This window comes from Motacilla alba, chromosome 2, assembly GCF_015832195.1.
Source record: "Motacilla alba alba isolate MOTALB_02 chromosome 2, Motacilla_alba_V1.0_pri, whole genome shotgun sequence".
Lineage (NCBI taxonomy): Eukaryota > Metazoa > Chordata > Aves > Passeriformes > Motacillidae > Motacilla > Motacilla alba.
In genome coordinates this window covers 3,023,209-3,046,097 of record NC_052017.1, presented here as the reverse complement: position 1 = coordinate 3,046,097, position 22,889 = coordinate 3,023,209, and the positions used below count along the sequence as shown (strand labels likewise).

Genomic DNA, 22,889 nt, shown 5'->3' with positions numbered 1-22,889 from the left:
AATTGATAATTCTGTGCAGATATACACCAGACAGAGTCAATATTTGTGCACACAAGCCCTGTAGAAAGAGAGCTTGTTAGGAAGGAAGACAATAGATCATAATCTGGTTCTGTCACCATATAGAAATATCTCACATTTAGACTGTGGCTCATATTAAGCATTTTCCATGTTCTATTTTGCTGTTTCAACCTATTGTAACATCATTCCATCAGACCAAATTCCTCATCCAGATCTTTATTCCAGAACATCTTTAAGCACTTTCCCTTTAGTAGGTGAGGAGCAATGAGGTTGAGGAAGGACTTTCAGCCTGTTTTTGAAGGTAATACCACATGGATCTGCAGCAGGGATTGAGATTTCTTCCAACATCATTCTTCTATTTTTTTGGAATAACCAGACAGCTGGTACTGCCATCATCAAAAAAAAAAAGAAACTTAAAGGCCCCAAAAACTTGGCTACTGACTTTGAGCAGGATTTAATTTTTTAAATGTTTGGTTCATGTTTAGGTTCAGGTCCTTGTAAGGACTATTTTTTGTTAGAAAAATCTACCTTTGGTTCTACTTCCTAGACACGGTGGTGATGGTTCTGCAAAGCACTTAAGCCTGTATTTGATTTTTAAAGCCCTGGGGATGGGCTTAAATTCAAAGATTAATCATATATTGCTACCACTGTGCATTCATTATTAAAGTCTCCCACTGGAGAAGTTGGCTGGGAGCTATCACAGGAGCATAGCAGAAGAGAACACTGCAGGGGAACTGAGGCTTAATTAATGCAGTGTAGCCACTGGAGAATACAAGATTTGCCTTAAAATAAATCAAACAATCATTTTTATCATTTGCCATGCATCACAGGGCTTTACTCCCATAAAAAAAAAAATAATCTAGACTTCCTCTCTAAACAACCTGATCATTGTGTGCAACAGCCTTTGCCTTTAGGCTGAAAAAAGCTTGGAAACACGTTGCTGATTCCTCACAATTTTCCTGGATTGGCCAAGTGCATCGGTGGTTATAAATTTCCATTTTATCCACTTGTGTGTTCAGTCATCCATCACCAGTCTCATGCTTCCCCAACATCTCCTCATGCCTTTAGTTCCCCTCAGAGCTGCCTGCATGCTGCTGAGACCCCAAAATCCCACCAGGTTCTGGGAGAGCAATCACTCCATCTTTCTTTTGGTGATGTTTTTGAGAGAAACTCCTCTTTACTGCTGAAAATACTGGGGGTTTCTAAAATACAGATTCATCAAAATGGCTAAGCAGCTGAGGTAGGAATTCAGAAAAGACATAGAAGACACCCCTTCAATGATAATTTTAATTTTATTATTATTTTGGGTTATTTTTCTGAGAAACTTTCATGCTTCCTCCCAATAGTCATCATAACCATGAGTTCTATTTTCGTGTGAGGACTGCCAAAGATGTAAGATTTTTTTCTTGAAACATGTCTGGTTTCAGTTAATCTTGTGTCAGTCCTGAAGAATTCTGCCAAATTAAGCATTGAACCGAAGGAAGATCAGTAATGCAAATGGAATAGATTTTTACCTGAGGGACAATTCTGAGATCCCCAGGAGGTGGGGAAGCATAAAGAGCTATTGATCATATTCTTAGAGTAATTAAGACAGCTATTAACAAAGTTCAGGCAGGTTTCTCACCCCAGCTGGTGAAATAAACAGTAATGTCCCATGATTACAGAGATAACATGGTTTGGGTTGGAAGGGGCCTTAAAATCATCCAGTGCCATCCCCTGCCATGGGCAGGGACACCTTCCCCTATCCCAGGCTGCTCCAAGTCCTGTCCAACCTGGCCTTGGGCACTTCCAGGGATCCAGGGGCAGCCACAGCTTCTCTGGGCATCCTATGCCAGGGCCTCACCTCCATCAGAATAAATAAGTTTTTCCTAATATCCAATCTAAACCCACCGTCTTTCCATTTAAAGCCATTTCCCCTTGTGACAAGTCCTATTTAATCTCACAGAACAAATGACCCTGTCTTGAATTGGTGCCAGTATTTTCCATCCAGTTATAAATTAATTAACATGATTCCAAACAGAAAGAACCCCCTGATTTTAGAAATCTTCAATTGAAGTTTGTAAATATCAGTGAAGGCTGACCCGGAACAGAGGCTAGACAGAGATAAAGAATAAAGCAGGGATTTATTCAAAGGCCTCCATGGATGCACCTTGGGCAGCACAAGAGCCCAGCCAGGGCTGCACCCAAGATCAACCCAAATGGTCCCAAAATGCACGAGCGCTCCCAGGGTCTCTCCCTTGGCTCAGCTCTGCTCCATTTGCACCTTGCAGTTCATTGTCCCGTTCCAGCTTTAGCCCAGGCACTCCCACCCTGCTTGTTTTTCTCTCTCCAGCCCACGCTGTTTGTGCTCCTGGGCTGAGCTTTGGATCATTTGTCCTTGGTGCCCAGCTGGAGCAGGAATTGTTTTGTCTCCCTGCTCTGTGCAGAGAGCTCAGCATCCCCTGATGTGAACCCAGACCCACACACTAAAGCAGCACAGAATCTGAAAATATAAAAGCTAAAACCTGAGGCATCAGAAGTGGCAGATTATTTAGGGATAGTTACCCCCCATGCTGAGAGCCAAGGAGCACCACATCAGGAGTCCATGAATTAAATGGGATCTCACAGTCCTGGAGACTGTAAACACGCATTCACAACCCTGCAATGGCTGATTCAGCACTCAGAGCAGCCCATCAGGCCCACATTATTTGCATGGATTTATCATCTATCAGTTTCTTCCCTGGAATTTTAGGAAATGGATAATAAATTGATCCGGCAAGACTTCACTGTTTTTACCATGAAAAATCCAGCCAACAGTGTGTAACCTGATATGTCAGAATCTGTTTTCAGACATCCTGGTTTTGGTCAAGTTGTTGTAGAGAGAGTACATCAACCCCTCAGAAAAAAACTCACCATGTTTCTACAGAAAAGCCCACACAAAGCTTAAATTCACATTGCTATTTTCACAAGCATTGTTGCATCGCTGAAATAGTAACTCTAGAGAGAAAATCATCAGCATTACTTCCAAAAACACCACTGTTATATTTAATAGGTGCATGATGTAGATGCATGCTGGAATAACCCTTAAGATTAAAAAGACCCACACATTTCCATCAAATCTTTGTTTTTTCATTCATTTTCAAGTATCAAGCACATATAACTGAAAAAAAAAATCTTCTTTTTATTTTATTATGATTTCCAGTTTATCACGACTGGTATGATTCGGGAGGGGGGAGCTTTTTTCTGCTTTTGCTTTGACAGATTCTTCATAAATTTTGTATCACATGTTGAAAGCTCAATGAAAAGAAAACAAACCCCACATATCTATCTAGCTAATTCAGGTCTACGTCATTCCTCCAATCAGCATCTTGCTGGAAAGAAAGGAGAATCATGGCATATATCATAGGTAGGTATGATTTTACCTATGGTGCAACCTAGAGGGTTTAGGGCAGCAAAAGCAATGTTGTAACCCAGATGTTTTGGTAAACAACACTCCTCTAAAATTCACCTCCAAAGTCACTGGACACGCAGTGATTCATTCTGCTACCGCTTTGTCTTGCTGCAAGTGCTCAGACTGCCAGAGTTGGTAATTATTGACAGGGTCTTGGTGCCAAAAGGCTGATTTTTTGACAAGCAAGTGGCAGATGTTGGATGGACAGTGTGTTCTCTAGGAGGGCACTGCAATTTCTGACCCCCAGGTACTGCCAGCTGGGTGCTGGGGCGCCCAACGACCCAGCAACAAAAGGAACTCGTGTCCTTGGGTTAATCCTTTTCCACCACAGGAAAGTACACTGGGAAACACAGATGATGGTCATTTGATGTCATGCATGATCAGCAAGGACCTGAGGAATGCCAGGGGAGTAGATACTTGCTGCTTTGATCAACACTAATTCTTGATTTCTTTGTTTCAAGTGCTAAAAAAAATGTGCTCATTCCCTCCTATACTTTTCATGTGCATTGCCCAAGGCAAATCATTACTTTGGGTGCTAGTTTGATTTTTTTTTTTTTTTTTTTTGGTGGGTTGTATTTTTACTTTGGAAGTTTTGGGTGGAAAGGATGGGGGTGTTCATTTGTGCCAATCTTTTCAGGCAGGGATTGGAAAAAAACTGAGTGTACTCATTAGGAATGTAAGATCATGCAGGCTATGTACCATAATTAGCAGGAGTGTAATTAACAGGGATTTATTTCTTTTCAGATAAAATAATCAAAAGCCCTATTCTGCTTTGATTACCTATCTCTGTTTTCAGTTGCTGGAAAATCAAACAGCACAGGGTATTTAGTGTGTTTATAATGTCCCTGGGAGCAGTTATTGCTACTGAACAACTGAGGGTAAAATGCACCTAAATCCCTCAGGTGCCTGTGGCAAGGACAGGAAGAGGAATTTTTGGTTGTCAAATCTAGTTTCCCAACCTAAACACTGGCTTTCATCCAGTGCATCCTTTACATTCTTACATAAATGATGAGATTAGACCTAAAACTATTTCTACCTTGAAAGGTGTTTTGTTATTTCATGGGCCATCAGCCAGAGGAATATTCTAGAAGAGCAAATCAATATTTATAAAGGAAATTCCATTCCATTTCCAATCATATACAAGCACCTGACCGGAGCTTTGGCGGGATCTGATTTTGAAATCATGGCTCACAAATCTTCTTTCTTGCTCATGAAACAGGGTTCTGCTTCTATTATTTGTAAATCTTTAGAAAGCAGATTTTAGGATGCATGGCCTTGGCCTGCACAGGTGGTGTCTGTGTGGTGGAGGCTGACTCCTGTCCTTTTTCCTCTTGCAGTAGTATTGAAAAATAGGCTGACTTTGTGTTTAAACACTATTTCTGTGGCTGTAAGGCATTTTTATGGGAAATTTCATGATTTGAATTTGTAATACAGATAGAGAAAAGGATACAATGGTGATTTTTGTTGTTGATGAACTCATGAGATTTTGAAATCTGCCTGTGTTTCACATGTAAGAATTCTCTAATGATGACTTAAAATTTCACCTTTGCTCCATGATCTGTGGCAGCCTTAAAGAACAAAGTTCTTTGTCCACTAGCTGCATCCTAAAAGAGCAAAGCACAGACATTTTTTTCCCCCATCTGTCACAAGAGCAAGCTATGAACTGACAAAGAGCAATTTTGCATTAGAAGAGAAGCCACTAAAAGATGCTCCTTCTCTTGAAAGATCAAGGAGGTGTGCAGGTTAAGGAGGGAGAGAATAATGCCAGGTTTTATCCAATACTGTGATTCTCTGAATAGAATAAAAAAAAAAAAAAAAAAAAAAAAAAAAAAAACCAAAAAAAACCCACAGCAAAGCTTGCTGCACTCTCAACAGTTCTATCAAGGGTTGGATTAGCCCTAACAGGCTGTTTCCACAGAGTTTGAGGCACCAAAAAAAGGCTAAAGAGTGTTTTGTGAGTTCCCATTGAAATGTTAACGTCATGCATCTGGAGATTTCAGATATAAACACTTTTCAAAGACAGCAGCAAAGCCATCATGGCTTGATTGCTATAACTGGTGTGGAACAGAACTCAGAACACCCAGGGGCTCAAGCCAGAGGGATTTATACATAATTGCTTGCATCTGTAGGGTGCCTGTGTAAATTTAGGATTTTGCCCACGCATGTGCTGTCTGAAACACTTTGGATATCTAAAATTGTTCCAGCTTTGCTGCTTAAAAGGCCACAAATACTTTGGCAATGTGCACAATATAAAGCTTTATATTGTAAAGGGAGAGTGGCTGTACTTCACTAAATTTGCTGTAACCTTGTAAATCTTGCCACACACTTCCTGATTAGCAAAAATGAGGTAGCTTTCAGGAAGAAAATGCAGAATGGATCTCAAATGTGCTTCTGAAGTCACTGCACTTGGTCAGAGTGAAAAACTTCATTTTGCTGTGTATTGATATGCTTCAGTTGTCATGGAGATCAGCAGGCTAGGGAACGTCCAGTGCCCAAGGCCACTCTGCTTTTTGAATTAGCCACGGATTGGGATGCAGGATCTTTTATCAGAGCAGCTTGCTTAGATCCTGGGATAAATAATGGGTTTGGAGAATCAGAAAAATTTTCAGAAGTTTCAAATGGAGCATTAAGTTGGGAATATCCGAAGTAGACCATTCTGGCTGTTTGTCCTTTTCCTCATGCATTGCTCATGCCTAAGTTTGCTGGTTTGAGTGCACTGTTAGACTGAAAGGGATAGATCTGAACTTTGTCCCCAAATCAGTTTGCACCTCTGATTTTTTTAATCAGTTACTTAATGTAAATGTGAAGGTGGAGCTGAAGCAACTGGTCACTCAGCAGTTAATGTGAGACTGCAGGAAATGGGGAATAATTCTGACATCTCTGATCCTGAACGTGCTTTCAATTTATACCAAGGCTCGAGGCCCACCAGCACCCATGGTCTTCCACTTAGTTTTTCCCACCATTCACACTTTTGCCTCTGTCGTATGAGGACAACAGGAATTTGCTTTCCCCTCAGTGTCTCTGTTTCTCCTTGCCATCGATTTATTGTGTCTCACTTCAGCAGCTGGCATTGTTTCACATCCAGTTAGTGGGATTACTTTTACATCTGGAGAATTTTTAGGATGTACTCCAGGCAAGTACACACCTGAGGTAGGGAGGGGACAAGGAAGATGGTGCTGTCCCAATGCAGAAGGGTTTTTGATCTGGAAAGACAAATTTCTTGCGAGGATCTTGTAATGTAAATCTATTTGTTTTGGTTTAGGGTAAATTTGGGAGAGAACTTTTAAAAGGGCTTTTATTTGTTTGGTTTTGTTGTTTTATTTTTATTGGTTTGGGAGAAAATTTTTTTTTGGAGGAAAGTGGAAAAAATTGTTTATTAAACAATAAAACTTAAACAATATTAAAAAGAAAACTTTTTGTTGTTTTAAAAGAGATGATCCATTCAGAAAGTCCCCTCCCCAGGTTCCAGCTTAGCTTGTTTAGTTTTTATTAGTCTCTCTGGTGTTGGAAATGTTGTGGCTTGGCTTGGTGGGCCACAGGTACGAGTTATTGGTGGTTTTTTGGGTATTAAGTTTAGAGTAGGTTTAAATAGGTTTAAAGAAGAGGTAAAAATTACAGTTTAGGGAATTTTTTTGTTTTAGTCAGTTAAAACTAATTAAAATAAAGGAGAGCTTTGTTTTGCTGTCTGTTCATTTGCAGACAACACAGTTTAGGAGTAGAAATGTGGAGGAGTGAGAGTAGTGTTTGAAAATAAACTGTGTGGCAGTTTTTTGGTTTTTTATTATTTTTTTGAATAAGTTTTAAAGGTGCAAAATTTATTATTTAGCATAAATAGAATAAGACGATTGGGGATAAAAGCATTATATAGTTACTTTAGGATATTTTACTTCCTATTTTCATGTTGTTAGATTATTACTAAAACTAATATATACTTTAACTCAACAAACACATACATTATACACTGTGTGCCCAAGGGACTGTGTGGTGCAAAGCAGGCAATCAGTTTTCTGAGAACAAACTCTGCCTGCCTTGGAGAGTAAAAGAACATCCTCAAAGGCCACCAGGCTACAGAGGCTTAACACAGAACGAAGTCTCAATGGAGGTTGTTGAAACAAACGCAAACCGCCTCAAGATAGGACCAATCCAAAGCCACGTGTAAGGTTCATGTCACAGTCTTAGTCCCACCTGTGTCATTGCTGAGGGATTTCCAAGCTGTAATTGCTCTTTATATTCCAATGAAAACAATGGAGTTGTTCAGCTGATTAAGTGTCTGCAAGCCCAGGCTTTTTAAACAAAGGCAGTGCTCTCTTTTTTCATGAAGGAGAGTTGCAGAGATGGGTTGTACCGCGAATCTGCAGGGATGTTGTAGAACACGTAAGGCAGGTGAGTCAAAACAGTGCAACTGAAGCTTCAGAGCTGCAAATTATATAAACCAAATGTAGGTATAGTGATGCTGAGCTCTGCCAGCTGACAGGAACCAAAACCTGTCTGTAATGCTTGAAAATCCACTTCTTGTGTCAGCCTGGGACAATAAACACTCTGTGGGCTTTGCTCGTTTGCTTTCTTCCGAGGACAATGAGCTAAATCCCATAATCAGATATTTATGCCTGGATTTGGATATGCACGTTCTTCTTTTGAAACAGTAAAGTATTCAAAATGTTAATTTGTGCCAGAATCTCATTTGGCATGGTACATTTTTCTCATGGAACATCCTGTTGTCTGCTGCACCTCAGTGATGTTACTGCACCTCCATCAGAATTATTCCTCAGTGCACGACTTGGATCTGTGCTCTGCACTCAGAGACAATAACCCAGCTTGGGAAAACAGAAAATAAAAATCCAGCTTGGGAAAACTGGAGCTCCAGAAGTAATACAGGGCAGGAATCAGGACACAGAACCTTGAAACTACAGTTGTTTTTGTTGGAAGAATTCTGCCTCTGCTACCAGCTTTATTCTCTAAAGCACAAGCAAATATTAGCTTAATCTCTTCATTATTTAACTCCACGTGTAGCAATGGTGTTCTCCTTTTTATGTCCACTCCTGTAGAAGTTAAAAAAGGCAAGAATGAGCACTGTAGATAGGATTTTTGGCTCTCTTCAACCATTGTTTCACCTTCAAGCCTCAGATCTAATCAAGGGTCAGGTTTACTGGACAAAAAGTTCCAGTCCAAATTCACATTTGTTACACATTTGTTTTTAGCCACAGCATTAATCTGCAAGCAGTCATTCAGCTTCAGCTTCTTATTTTGGTGACATTAGAAAGGAAAAGTAGAACACTGGGTAACAAGGCTATAAGAGTTTGGGATTTGTTTTCCATTAAAGGCTAGAGACACAGTTTCCTTATTTTTTACATTTTTTTTCCCATGAAGAGCACAACATTTTTTGTACTTTTAGCAAGAGGGCAAGGGATCTACCTGGTTTAATAAAACAATCCTGCACGGGTTCCTTCCACAGTCAGTAGAGACCTACCCAGTCCAGAGAAGATAATCCTTTAGCACAGCTTATTTCACTTCAAACAACAAGTTTAAGATAGGCCAGGTAAATCTCACTTTATGGCCTGTTTCTCACCAGTGACTGCCATGCTGGCATGGGGTGACAAGGAGAAAGGCATGCAGCTAAAAAAAAAATTAGAGGAGATACAACTAAAAGACAACTTTGCTGAGAACACCTGGGCTTACTCTGTGTGGATGAGAGGGTGAATGGCTCTGCCTGCACACTGTGGGTCAGCCACTGGAGTGGGATGGAATCGTAGGATCTGTTGCTCACAGAAGAAGTTCTGTTTTCCAAACTGCTCCACCTGATCTGTAAGGGCGTGGGGTTTGTAAATGTAGTTGGTGTTTCAAAGGGAAACAAGTGCAGCTTCAGGGAATCCTCAGCTCCTGAGCAGCAAGGAGAAGGTGTCTCCCAGCCTAGAGAACTATCAGCTGAGGGGAGGAGGGTGTGTGATATAAATTATATATGAGACAGATCTACTTTTCAGTTTTCTCCTCTCTCTCCCATACAATCTCTCCTCTTCCACTTTGGTTAACTTTCTACTGTATTTTCAGTGCTTTATTTCATTGATTTGTTTCTGCATTCCTTCTCCTGCTATTACACAGCTGCCAATCCTACTCATGGTGAGGTTACATAGAATTACTCAAGCAGGGTGCACAAAGATTCTCCATGAGGAGCAGTTTTAATTTGCATGAATCAAGGTCTACCTTTACTGCATTTCCCAAAGGATTCCCCTTCAGCACATTCAGAGACAAGGCACAAACCTCATCATTCCCTGCGTGTTGGTAATGACCTAAATTCAGAACCCTGACCATTGTCATGATGGATCTACTTGGATAATGCAGCATAACCTCCTTCCCCTGGATCAGCATGCTCATCTCCCTCCTCTTAAGCACCTCTGAGACATCTAAAACTGAATTACAACTCCTTTTGCCTCAGATTTGTGTTCTCTCTCATTTGCATCGAGACGTCCAGGTGTTCGGTGGCCTTCAGCCACATCATCCATGGCTCATTTCACCCCGGGAGTGTTTAACTTTTTCTTTCCCCTTCCACCCTAGCACCCTCCCTCTTCCTCCCAGATGCAGCTGCAGTCCCTGCCCAGGACACTTGCGGTGAGACTCAGCTTGTTTGCCTTTAGCTGTCTAAAGTCTCGTGCTCGATCTGAGCAGTCCAGTCGTCGTCTATGGTCACTCGGGGACACCAGGGCACCTCCGTCAGACAGAGCATCCCCTGTGCCTTAGATGTCTCTGTCACACAGGCCAGCTTAGCCTGGAAGTCCCTGTTCTTTCCCTGAGTGAGTTCAAGGTGATAGTTCAGCTCGGAATCTGTCTTTGGCACGTAGAGTTAGATGTGGCCGACTCCGTTCTCTGTGTGCCTACAGAGGTCTGAGGATCCTGCCCTGATTTGTGCAGTGTTTTCATAGCCATGTTCTCATTTTAATACATTTTCTTATATTTGTCTATTTTTTTCTCCTTCTTTGTTTTGTTTTTTTTTTTTTAATTTTTTTTTTCTGGTTCCTGCCTCCTCTGTCTCTTCTCTCTTTCTCCCTTTCCTTCCATCAATGTCTCTACTTTGACAATAAAGTTTATAAAATAAAAGGGGAGGGAGAAAGGAAAGAAAACGTCTATAAATTCTGTACTCTAAAGATCTGGGGCACTTAGCAGCATCTAAAATCAGAGAGGTGATTCTATCAAAATTAGAAATGGCAGAAAATAAGTGCTAACAGCACTAAAATATTAAGGTTTTCCTAAGAAGTACTAGCATTGTTTTCCATCACAAATGTGTGTCAATGTCCCCTCCCTGGGTGTGGAGCAGCAGTTAATCCGTAGATAATATTTTCAAAATCAAGTCTGTTTTTTTTCAATAATTCTAGTAAATACCAAGTGCTGTCACATTAGATCTCTTCACCAGGAAAATCTATAAAAAAATCAATCCCTGTCAAATGAAACAGGACATAAGCAGTAAAGGAAACATGGATGGGAATTTATTTCTAGGTTGCCATGGCAACATTAAGTATATAATTGAAGACCACAAACCTCTACAACAACCCATGGCTAAGTCTTTTCCAAGTGATTATTGATTTTTAGCTGTTTCCTTTTCAGGTTCTGTATTTTAATGTGCCTTGTAAGTGCTTCTTTTCAACACAGGCTGAGCAGCCCTCTTGTGGTAAAAATTGGTCTGAGAAATGTGTTTCAGATCAAGTGATCAAAAAAATGAGTGGCACTCAAAATCCATAGTCACTTCTGAAAGCCTCAGTCACAACAAAATAGAACTATCCCTTAAACCTCCTTGCTCATTTTTTGATCAGTCTGAGTGGACAATTAATGCCCAACTCAGCTCTGTGAAAAGCAGGGGGTGCAAAAATTTAGCACAGAAATTCTAGTGCGAAAGGAACAGTCATTTTCATGTTTACTTCCTCAGCAACATCCAAAAAATGAAATTCATTTTATGAGTTGGAACACGGTTACTATATCCATTTGCTGAATGTGTCTGTGCCCCAGGACTGTGTTCTTTCCAGCTCCTATACTGTAATATTTAAGAACAACACAGTTATCAGGATTTAATTATCCAAAGGAAGCAAAATATAATTCCAGAAATGGGGATTGACTTAGAGGAGTTAAAAGTAGGGAGAAATTCAGTATGTTTTCAATTCATCCTGGTTTGCTGTTCAGATTATAAATTCCATGAGTTGTGAACACAGATCTTAGACTGAAACAGAGTTGGGTTTGTTTGAACAAGCTTAAATGTTTGCCTTGAAGGCAATTGCCTTAAAAATCAACTTTTATTGTCCTTATATTAATGGAGATTTATCCTTTATTATCCTTTGTATTAATGGAGATTTAGTCAGGGTACTCAGTGGTGTTTGGTGTTCATCCCATCCTACAGTGGACATCTAAAACAGGTCAGATGTACCTGGCCAATAAATGAGTATTTCTCTCTCAACTGTTTGTTCTGATGATTCTCAGGGTCCTGAGGATGTCCATTTTACTTACACACCTGTACTGCAAACATCCAGCCTCTCCTGAGGTGAATCCCACCAAAACAATCACATGTTGAAACAAAACAAAAATTCTCCCTTTGAAAGTTGACAAGAAATCACTATTTTCAATTTTCATAATTTTCAGCCCAGATATAAAATCTCCTATAGGATCCCTCCAAATGCCTCCATGTTTCAGACTGTCCTTCTGATTGACTGATTTAAATGAGCCTCTCCTGGCTGGTTGGAAAGGAACTATTTTGTTCTCTGCTCCTAGAATCCAACATGCAGGGAGCAAGGTCCTGCTCCACGGTGTATGAGCCTGCTGCTTTGATAAGCACACTGCCTTAGTGTGTGTGACAAAAAATAAGTGGTACCTCCAGAATTACCAGCCAGACATTCAGATTCCATACTGAGCTCCCTCCCCATCACCAAGGAAGATGGTAAAATAGCTTTGGTGTCCTTATGAGAACTCTTTGTTAAAAACAAGGGATCCACACTACAACAAAAATGAGGAACACCTGATCCAATTCACCTTAGATTGATCCCCATCCTATGAGTTTCTGTTACTCTCTGATTGTTCTCCATGAGCATGCAGTCCACTCTCATTTAATCTATTGTTCTGTGCCCCCGTGTACAAAACCAGACCAAGCAGGTCCTGTGTATTTTGGATGCGTTAGCGCTGCCCCCCTGCCCTCAGGGTGTTCGAGTTTTGGTTTGTCCGTGAATCAGCACATCACAACGGCCAGCAACAGCCAGTGCACTTCAATTTTTTTATTTAATTTTTTAATTTCTGCTTCAGTCAAGCAGCTGGTTTGTGCTGTGAGTCCATCCTGTCGTGTCTGCTTTCCATCTTTGTGACGTGTCTCATGAAATGTGTTGAAAGTGACCTACCTTGGCCTGTTCACGATATGCTGAAAAAAATGCTAATCTTGTCATATTTAGCAGCTGCGTTCAGAAATGCTACTGTAAGCCTAAGAGGGCTAACCAGCACTCTTGCAAGATGTCAGAACTATCAACCATTACCCTGTAAGTGTACGCACTCCTGTGGCATTACTGTGTGTGTATGACGCATGTTGCAGTTAAATGAGTGGATGAGAGCAGAGGGGAAAGCAGAGAGCAAAGCATTCATTTAGTTCTTGTTGCATGTAGAATTTTTTCTTTGTTCTTGTTCTGTGCTTTTGCCGATGCGCCACGACCGAGGGTTTTAAGGTTGTTTTTTTTTTTTTTTCTTCTATTTTTCTTTTTTGTAATTATGGCTGATGCTATTGATGGTTTTGGGTAGTGTCTGTGCAGAATTAATAGCTGCTCTTTATTGTACAGCAAAGAGGTGAGCACCTTCATACTGAGAGAAAATGTTTCACATGAAAGTTTCCTAGAAAAACTGGGTGAGGTTAAGTCAATCAGACCCTCAATGAGTATAAAACATCTTTTGTCCATTGAGTGGAGTTAACTTAATAAACACCCAGGGGTGAGGAAAGGCCCATGCTGACCTAATATCAAAATGAATTGTGTCCATCAGAAGTTATAGAATCATGGAATCACTGAGTTGGAAAAGACCTCTAAGATCATCAAGTTCAGTCCAATATTGTCAAATATCATCAAATATGGAGTGAGGCATACAGAAGAGTGAATAAAAGCCGTTTTGCCAAGAGTTGTGTGAATTAATCACTATCCCATAGTCCACCTGACCCCTTGCTCCTTGCACAAGAAGCCCACAGGTTTTTCACAGATTCGTGGAATCATTAAGGTTGGAAAAGAGTTCCAAGGTCCTCCTCTCATTTTGTTTAGATGAGGTGCAATTTCAGACATCTATAATATGTTTTCTGATGATCTGTCTCCTGAATTTCACAGCAGTTTTATAAGTGTGAAGCAACATTCTCTGAGGTGTCCTGACACACAGACCCCAAACTCCAGGATTTTGCTAAAGAATATTTAGTAGTTATCTTCAACACCATTAAGGAAAAAAGATTGGTTTGTAACTTAGCTGCATATATGGTTATGTTTTTTAGTTAGAAAAAAAAAAGAATTTTCTGTGTGATTTCATATATCTTTGAGGTAATTAAGAAATAGAACAATGAAGATGCTGAAAAATATTCAGTCAACAGAGTGGAACTGTGCAAAAGCAGATAGAAATACAGAAGACAAAAAGGAGCAGCTCCATCTTCTACACAGAGAGCAGCTGAACACTAAGAACAGTTAGGTAAAACTAGGAGTTAGGTTTAGGAGGAGATAATTTGAAGTATAAAGTTCAGTGCCTAATGGACGTGCTGATGCAGCACAGGCATCCTGTTGGGCCTTTGCAGAGAGCCAAATTTTACATTAAATGCAGTGTTTCTGAAAGATGGGAGACTGAGAACTCTCTAAGGTGAAATCCTCTACCTAGTCAAGGGCAAGAAGAATTCAGCCTAAACAGGAGGTATTTAAACCTATGGTTTTTGTGTCTGTTGAAGTATGAAAGTCTTGGTAAGCTTCTCTGTTTTTCAAGTCCTGGGTCTGAAGATGTGGTTTATGCATGGGAAAATTAAAAATCTGGACTCATTCAGGTGTTACCTCAGGTGTTTTGGACGTGATGCTGCAGACCTAATTAAATTTTGGAAAAGATCTGTCAGGAAGATTACTGAGGTTCCTGAAAGTCACTTTAATGTGTTCAGCACTTTGTGATAAAAGAGATCCTTCAGTTTGTTAAACATGAGCTGGGTTGAGCATTTCATTACTGAAGACATTCATGGTTTGCTCTTTACCCTTCAATTTGAAATACTGTCACTATTCTTTTTTGCACAGATTTGTCATGTAGATGATGAATGAACCTTTGGCCAGAGAAATTGGGTTTCTCTAATCTAAACCTCACAAATCTACAGGGCAGAAATTTTTGTGAAAAACTCAGTCCAGGTTCCATTTAAAGTCAATGGATAGATTTAGGATGTGATAAGAACTTCCTTCGGGGCAGAGGATTTGTCCTTGTGTGTCAGTGATTCTTGCTCTTCACCAACAATAAAGGGAATTTAAGTCTGCATTTAATTTAACTAAAAATAGATGTCATCATTGCAGATATGTCACAGCATTAAGTTAATCAATATATACATAAATAGATGTACTCAATACCCACAAGGTTTACAACAGAAGTTCACCTCTTGTTGAAAAGACATCTGTAGCACACAAGAATTATGTTTTAAAAGTGCATTTTTCTCTGCATTGACTTAAGAGACATTTTAAAAATAATTTCATTATCAATATCTATGCTATGAATGCCAAACCTTGTTGAGGTGAATGTTGCTTTTCAGGACTACACACCTTGATGTCTTCATTGCAGAAGTTCATATTTGGTCAAAGTATTTCACTTAGGACAGCTTTTAAACTGGGCAGTTCTCTTACTGTAGAGAGGCAGGACTAAATGGCAAAACAAGGATATGTACTTCCATCAAAGTCCATGATTTGGAGATTTTTTGCTTCTTTTTTTGATTCTTTCTCTCAAAAAGTTTCAGAAGCTGAGACTTCAGCAATCTCCTGAATAAATGTGGATGTGCAATGGAAAAATAAAAGCATGATTCTTTCAAATGCTGGTAAAATTAGACAAACTTCCTACTTAGTGTTTCTTTTAGCTAGAAGTTCTAATTTCATTATTCCACAGAGCAGAGGGGGAGAACAGAGGACACCATTATTTGTTGGTACTAACACTTAATGGAAAGTCCACATTCATAGCCATGCTACTGGAGAAAGCCTTATGCTTGAAGGGATTTTAAGGAAAATAACAGCTGGAAAACAATATGTCAGCCTCATCAAAAATTGATATTCAAATTGTTGGTTTTGGGGGGTTTTTTTTAAGTAACCTTATGACTTTCCTCTCCCTGTGGGAATGTGAACAAGGCTTTTGCTAGATCTTTTGGAGAACATTATCTTCCAAACAGCCACCTGAACAATTATTGTCCTCAGAACTTCTAGATCCACCCCCTCCAAGTTTCTTACCTGTCTGAAAGAGTGGGGGAAGAAAAGAGGATTAATATCTTTGGCTGTTACTCACCCGAGAATTCCACTGTATCCTTCAAGATTTTCATCCCCTGTTGCACATAAACTTATACATCTCACAGGACCTGCTTTAAGTCTTGTCTCTTCCCAATGTTCTTGAAAAAAAGCAATTTATCATCATTCATACAGGCATTAATGTCTCTCAGGGCTTTTCTTATCATTAAAATCTTCTTTACCTCTTTATTGATCTTAATAATCTATAAACTTCTGAATATGTCATTTAATGTGTTTTCTTCCTCACTTTTATGACAATATTGAAGACAACACCTCAAATAAGTTGATGATGGCATTATATTTCCAGATCCTTCAAACTAATTGTGTGATTAATCAGGTATGACTCATGCCAGAAAACTGACAATAAAAAAGACTTCCTGTGCATCTTCCCCTGAATTAATCTCCCAAGAGTGCAGTGAGACAGAACATATTAATAGACAATTCTATTCTGACTTTTAGATCAAAACAACATTTATCCTTTTGTTGTTGTCATTAAGTCTGAATAGAAATGATAGAAGATATGGAGAGATGATATTTTTGTCCAGTTTATTACGTTTAACTTGTTGTGTTTTTTTTTTTTTTTAATTTCATTACTTATATTCCTTATATCCCTTTTTTACAGAGATAACATTATTCTTTAATCTCTTCCTCAAAGTTTCTATTCCTTTTTATTAACCTGATTATATGTCCATAGAGATAAAGGACTAGAAAAGACTCCAAAAGCTCTTTTACACAGGCTCAGTCCTGTATAAATTACTTTTTTTAGAGATCATCAAAGCTGGACACTCTGAATGCTCTTCATCACCCTGTTCCGAGGTTGTTCCTCTCTTTTCAAAAGATTTTGGCCAATGTCTACTTTTATCACCCACAAGAAGAGTGTTCTGTTTTGTGGGGTCTTCCACCAACACCTGAGGTTTGGTGTCCATCACATTTCTGGCTCAGGTGTGTTCAGTGCAAGAGCTGGGAGGAATTTATCCCCATTGGGGCCCAAAGTCTGACTGAGAGACCAGCACTGCACTCATGTCCCATTCCCAGATCACTACTGGAGATAATTGTGCTGACAAAATTCTTGAAACTGTGTTAATTAAATCTTCTAAAACAAACACATCAGTTTGGGTTATCACTGAGCATGAGTCAGCAAATTCAAACCTGTCTGCAATGTACCAAATAGATAAAAGCAGAGGGGACGATTGAGTTTGAACAAATATGCAGCTCTTTGAAAAAATCTTTACAGCTTTTTGCCTTCCTTTGTCCTCCATCTGCCTTCTTCACTTACCTGAACATAATCAATGATATTCTTCCCCTCTGAAAATGTCCTGGAGGTTTTTTGGTCACTTTATTTGTAATAGAGCACTTGCCTTATTTTCAGAACATTTGCTTTCCCTTTGATCTTTTTTTTGCTGCTCAATCAGACAGTGACACTCCACAAAACATGCACAAGTCTTTGCTGGCCCCTGTTCTGGGGGAATTTCACCAGTTAAGTGCCCACATGTAAAACATTCATTTCCAACCCTTTTTTTTTTTATATAAGCTGAGCTTAATTTCCCTCTGAAACTTCTTTATTCTGAAGCAGTGAAATAGTTAAACAGTGAAATTGCACTTAGGTTTCCAACAGTGTAAATTGAGACCAAAATCAAACCTTCAGCAATAGTTGTGAGCACAAGAACATGCAGGGGGGTTAACTTTTACTTGATGGCTGTTGGTTTTTCTGCTTTGTTTGTGCGGTTGTTTTGGATATTTTTTGCTGCGCAGAAACATATTCACACACGCACACACAGAAATCAACAGAAAGAAGTGATTTCAAACACTCCACTGGGATTAAGCAACTGGGTGAGAGGTTTATAATTGTACCATAGTAGCAGTCTGAACCCCTCAGCAAAATTCCCCTCATTTTTTGGCATGGTAGGAGAAAATTCCTGCTTATAATAATGCAAATAAAAATAGCAGCAGTGAGCATTAAGCATAATTAATGTCCCATTACTGTAGCAGTGTGAAGAAGGGGGAGCAAACTGCAGTGTGTGTGCAAACAGTCTTTGGGAACAAATAGGAATGTTGCATATTTGTTTGTATAATTACGCGGTGTACGTATTTCCCAAAAGTATGTCAGCAAAATATTTTCTGTGCTTTCTTCTTTAATTAAAGCGCAGGTTGCTTAATTGCAAGGCTGCATTAAAGTTCTTTCCCTCTGTTGTGACAGGAGACTGGCTCGCTCCACCCTGCTGCTGATCCCTTTGTTTGGAATTCACTACACGGTGTTTGCCTTTTCTCCTGAGAATGTCAGTAAGAGGGAGAGGCTGGTGTTTGAATTGGGACTGGGATCCTTCCAGGTGATTATACACTGAATTCAGCTGTCCTTAGAACCAAACCTCTGTTCTTTAGAGCTACTTTGCCTGCACAGCTCTCAGAGTGCGTCTCTGCTCATTTATGTGTATGTTTTGTATACCAGGATTTTGGGTTTGTTTGTTTGCTTGTTGTGTTTTTTTAACTTCAGCTAATTTCTGTCATTCCTTCAGGATTTGAATTATTGTTTTTTTCCCCTCTCCCATTTCCCTAGGGTTTTGTTGTTGCTGTTCTCTACTGCTTCTTGAATGGGGAGGTAAGATTTTTAATATTAAATGTCCTTCACTCGTCATCCACATCCCGTTTTCTTGTGGGAGTAACTGCTGTTCCAACTGTCCATTCTAACTCATCATCTACCATAATGCCTGATACTTTAGTCTGAATCTCACAATTCTCAGAAAAAAAAAATAAGCAAGAAAAGAAGAAAAAAGGATTTGTGATGTCTTTATCAAACCAAAACATTGGCCTTACCAGAGATGATGGCTCAGATTAAGGCTTCCTGACAAGGGTAGGATATGGACAGGCCTCTCTTGAAATGTCATCCCAGGTAGAGAATTTTGCACTGGTTTTGTTGAATTTTGCCCTGTTCTTGCCAGCTCACTCTCCCAGCCTGTTCAGCTCTCTCCAAGAGGTCTGACATGTCTCTGTCCTCACCCAGTGTGGAGCCATCAGTCAAACTGGTGATGGTGCTTTCAATCTGAGATTCATCAGAAGATGGTGAGGGCCTGGCACTGGTTCCCAGAGAAGCTGTGGCTGCCCCTGGATCCCTGAAAGTGCCCAAGACAGGTCTTGGAGCACCCTGGGTAGTGGAAGGTGTCCCTGCCCATGGCAGGGGGTGGAAGGAGATGACCTTTAAGGTCTCTTCCAACCCAAACTATTCCATGCTCTGTGTGGAACAGTGTGGGGTCCAACATCAATACCTGGATGACACCATTAGTGATAAGGTGCCAGGCTAAATAAAAAACATTGTTCATCTCTCAGTGTGGTCTCCTTCCCCTCTTGCAGATCATCCACCCACTCTAAATCTTTCCAGCTTCCCTAGGAAAAGGCTGAGGAGTGAGGAGAACAGTGTCAAACCCTCCACTGAAGGCTGAGTTTTCTTGGGCACCACCCAACTGGTGCCAGCTTCTCTCCTGCCACCTTCCCCCCTTCACACACACAGCCCAAGGGTGTCAGGTGCCCAGAGCCATCCCCCAGACAGCACCTGGGTGCCCTTGCAAGCCTCACACTCCTCTCAGCACATGGCAACTGCTGCTGGCCACATCTGTGGTTTCTTCTGGTTCTCCTGTTCCAATCTGCATTTCCCTGCCTGTTTTTCTGACTGAATCCCTGAGGTGATTGTTTTCTGAATTGATGGAAAAGGGTTCCCTGCTCAATGTTGCCTTAAGAGGAGCATGGAACATGTAGAGTTCATCCATTCTCTCCTCCACTGCTGCACATCTCTTGTGCAGCCCAACAGTTGGTGTCTTTTTCCTGAAATCACCTTCTTTTCTTCTTTTCAAGGGGGCTGACTGCAGGTATGGCCTGGCATTGCTGATCTCTGTACAAAGAGGTCTCAAAGTCCTTAATTCCAGTGACTCCTTCTCAGATAAACCACAACAACCTCCAAGCTCATCAAACTTATGGGTTGTCTTTGCTCATGGGCATAGCCAAGATTTCCTGAAGCCCCTTGGAAGGAGTGTGGGGGGTGGTTCTTAGCCAAAGCAACACAACCAGGTTAATTAAAGCCATTTTCCCTCTCAAGATATCAGAAAATGGTAATTACAGTATGTCTTGTGCCTCCACTAAATTTCCTACAGCAAGAAAATGTTTGGAATATCACACTCTTCGAGATGCAAACACTATTCCCTTTTTACAGAGAAAATATAACTCCATTCTCTATCTAACTTTTTAAATATCTATGTTTTAGATAACTTTAACCCAAATAGGAATTTGTAGGTCTTAGAAGGAGAATGTAAGTTTTCCAGTTGGATTTCTACTCCCGTAGTTTTCATCCATACAGTTGAAGCCCTTGTTTAGCATTTTTATCTTATCCTTTTTGACAATATTAATCCTGGAAAATCCAGCAATTTCTGTCACAACAGCTGTGATAGTGGTACAATGACTGTTACCTTTGACACAGCAGCTCATTGGAGATTGGAACAATATATTGGGAAAACATCTCTACATATTTCCTTGTTCTTACACTATTTCATTCAGAAATATGATACAGGAATGAGTAATCAAGTAAATGTTGGCTGAAGCTTCTACAACCTCTCTTATACTAAATTTTTACTACTTGATATATTTCTACACTTGTGCACCCCCCAGCAGTGTTGCCAGCAAACTGGTAATGAGTGAAAAGTAGAAAAGCTGAATTATTTACTTATTGCCTAATAAGTAGAAAAGTGGAATTATTTACTTATTGCCTAATTGAACTTCTTACCTTGGATTGTTTTACTCTTGGTGATTTACTGTGGGTGGCAATAAAAATATAACCTCTCAAGAAAAGGAGGGTGGCACAAATGTGCATTAATCCCAGACCTGCTCTGCTTGGAGAGGACCTGAAAGCAAGAGGCAGAATTTTGTGTAAACATCCATCCATTAATGGCAGGTGATAGAAGCTGCCTCTGTGGACAGGGTGTTTCAATATTATCCACTATTCTTGATTGCTGGTTTCTTTGGCTCCTTGCTGTATCTTTGGTACTGGCCAATGATGACAACAGGCTATTTTTTCCACCAGGTGGTGTTGATCAGGTCTTCCACGCACCTCTGGGCTGATCCTAAATTATCTGAAGTCAGACACAGAACCTGGGCAGGGCTGTAGTTCCCCACCATGTGCCCAGACCTCTTCCAGCCATGAAAAAGTAACTTCAGATTTTGCTGAATGAAAGAGTTTAATAATAAATAATGGTTTAATAAACCATGAAACCAGTTCTGTTGAATTGTGGGGTTTTTTCTAATCTTGATAATTTGTCAGCATGTCCTCGAGCGGCTAAGTACATAAAAAATGACCTTTTGAAGTTTCTCCCTAAAGGTGCAATCAGAAATAAAGAGAAAATGGAGGAGCTGGAAAGTCAACCGGTATTTTGCTGTGGATTTCAAACATCGCCATCCTTCTCTAGCGAGCAGCGGAGTGAACGGGGGGACACAACTCTCCATTCTGAGCAAGAGCAGCTCTCAGATTCGGATGTCCAGCATAAATGCAGAGAACCTGGCGACATGAGCAGCTGAGGAGAGCAAAGCAACCACAAGCAAACCAAAAACCATCCCTTGAAAAAGAAAAAAAAATGAAATAATAGTTTTGGTGGTGGTGCAGGTCTCGCTTCCTTTCCTTTCCTTTCCTTTCCTTTCCTTTCCTTTCCTTTCCTTTCCTTTCCTTTCCTTTCCTTTCCTTTCCTTTCCTTTCCTTTCCTTTCCTTTCCTTTCCTTTCCTTTCCTTTCCTTTCCTTTCCTTTCCTTTCCTTTCCTTTCCTTTCCCCTTTCCCCTTTCCCCTTTCCCCTTTCCCCTTTCCCCTTTCCCCTTTCCCCTTTCCCCTTTCCCCTTTCCCTTTCCCCTTTCCCCTTTCCCCTTTCCCCTTTCCCCTTTCCCCTTTCCCTTTTCCCCTTTCCCCTTTCCCCTTTCCCCTTTCTCCTCTCTTTCTCCTTTCTCCTTTCTCCTTTCTCCTTTCTTCTTTCTCCTTTCCTTTTCCCTTTCCTTTTTCTGTCTCCTCTCCTCTCCTCTCCTCTCCTCTCCTCTCCTCTCCTCTCCTCTCCTCTCCTCTCCTCTCCTCTCCTCTCCTCTCCTCTCCTCTCCTCTCCTCTCCTCTCCGAGGTGAAAAAGCAAAGGAAATGTGTAAATATCTCTTTTTAACAGTCACTGTAAATACCCAGCTGTACTCAAGGCCATTAATGGAGAATGTTTAAAGGACAAACAAGAGGCCAAACCCACCCACTCAACTATTCCCATTTCAGAGCATCTGCGAGTAATCCGTGTCCGTCCAAAGTAACAAGTGATTGCTGTGCAGTTGTGATCCTTGGCTGCCAAACTGATCCTACTCTGTGAATGGACATGACTGTTGTCATCTTTCCACTTGGTTTCCATTTTGGGTTGGATTTGCCTATTTTTGGTTTTCCCTAACCCATGTCTTAGCCTGTCCCTGTCTTTTGGCACGTGAATTTCTGCAGTGTTTCTCTTCGGAGTCTTAGGATGGAGCTGACGTGCTTGGGTTGATCAATCCAGCTTGATTCAGGAGGATCTCCAGAAAATTGAGTTCATGGCTGGATTCAGACATTCCCGATGGATTTAGAGGAACAGCTGTGCCAACACGAAACTGCACATCAGTGCAGGAGCTTCAGGCGAGAGCAGTGGGATCTGCTGTGCTTTCCATACCCAGGGACACTCCTAGGAATGCTTTCTGTTCTAGCTAAGCTGTGAATTTTCTAAAAGGGCCATGCAGTTGAGATATAGCTCTATTTTTGGCATCGATTGATAGATTGATCATTTGGACTCTTTATAACACAAATAACTGTCCCTCCCCTCCCACCTTAAGAGCAAGAGGCGGTTCCAGGGTGGCCTTTCCCTCCAGATGACCTTGAACCCTCTCCTCCAGTGGCCACACGTGGTGTGGGTGGCTTGGGGCAGTGCTGTCACA

General features: G+C 40.6%; 1 protein-coding gene across 11 annotated transcripts in view; it reads left to right on the top strand.

The window, feature by feature from the left end:
• Positions 1-21,694, top strand: part of ADCYAP1R1 (ADCYAP receptor type I) — a 149,751-nt gene extending 128,057 nt beyond the window's left edge. For 4 of the 11 annotated variants that reach the window (XM_038128739.1, XM_038128740.1, XM_038128741.1 and 1 more), the window contains 5 exons: positions 9,998-10,051; positions 12,862-12,945; positions 18,134-18,263; positions 18,491-18,532; positions 21,280-21,694. In XM_038128739.1, the coding sequence (XP_037984667.1) occupies positions 9,998-10,051; positions 12,862-12,945; positions 18,134-18,263; positions 18,491-18,532; positions 21,280-21,489 (520 nt within the window). In that variant the 3' untranslated portion in view covers positions 21,490-21,694. The remainder of the gene's footprint in view (positions 1-9,997; positions 10,052-12,861; positions 12,946-18,133; positions 18,264-18,490; positions 18,533-21,279) is intronic. The other 7 variants (XM_038128743.1, XM_038128747.1, XM_038128745.1 and 4 more) reach the window with 7 other exon arrangements.
• The last annotated feature ends 1,195 nt before the right edge of the window (positions 21,695-22,889 follow it).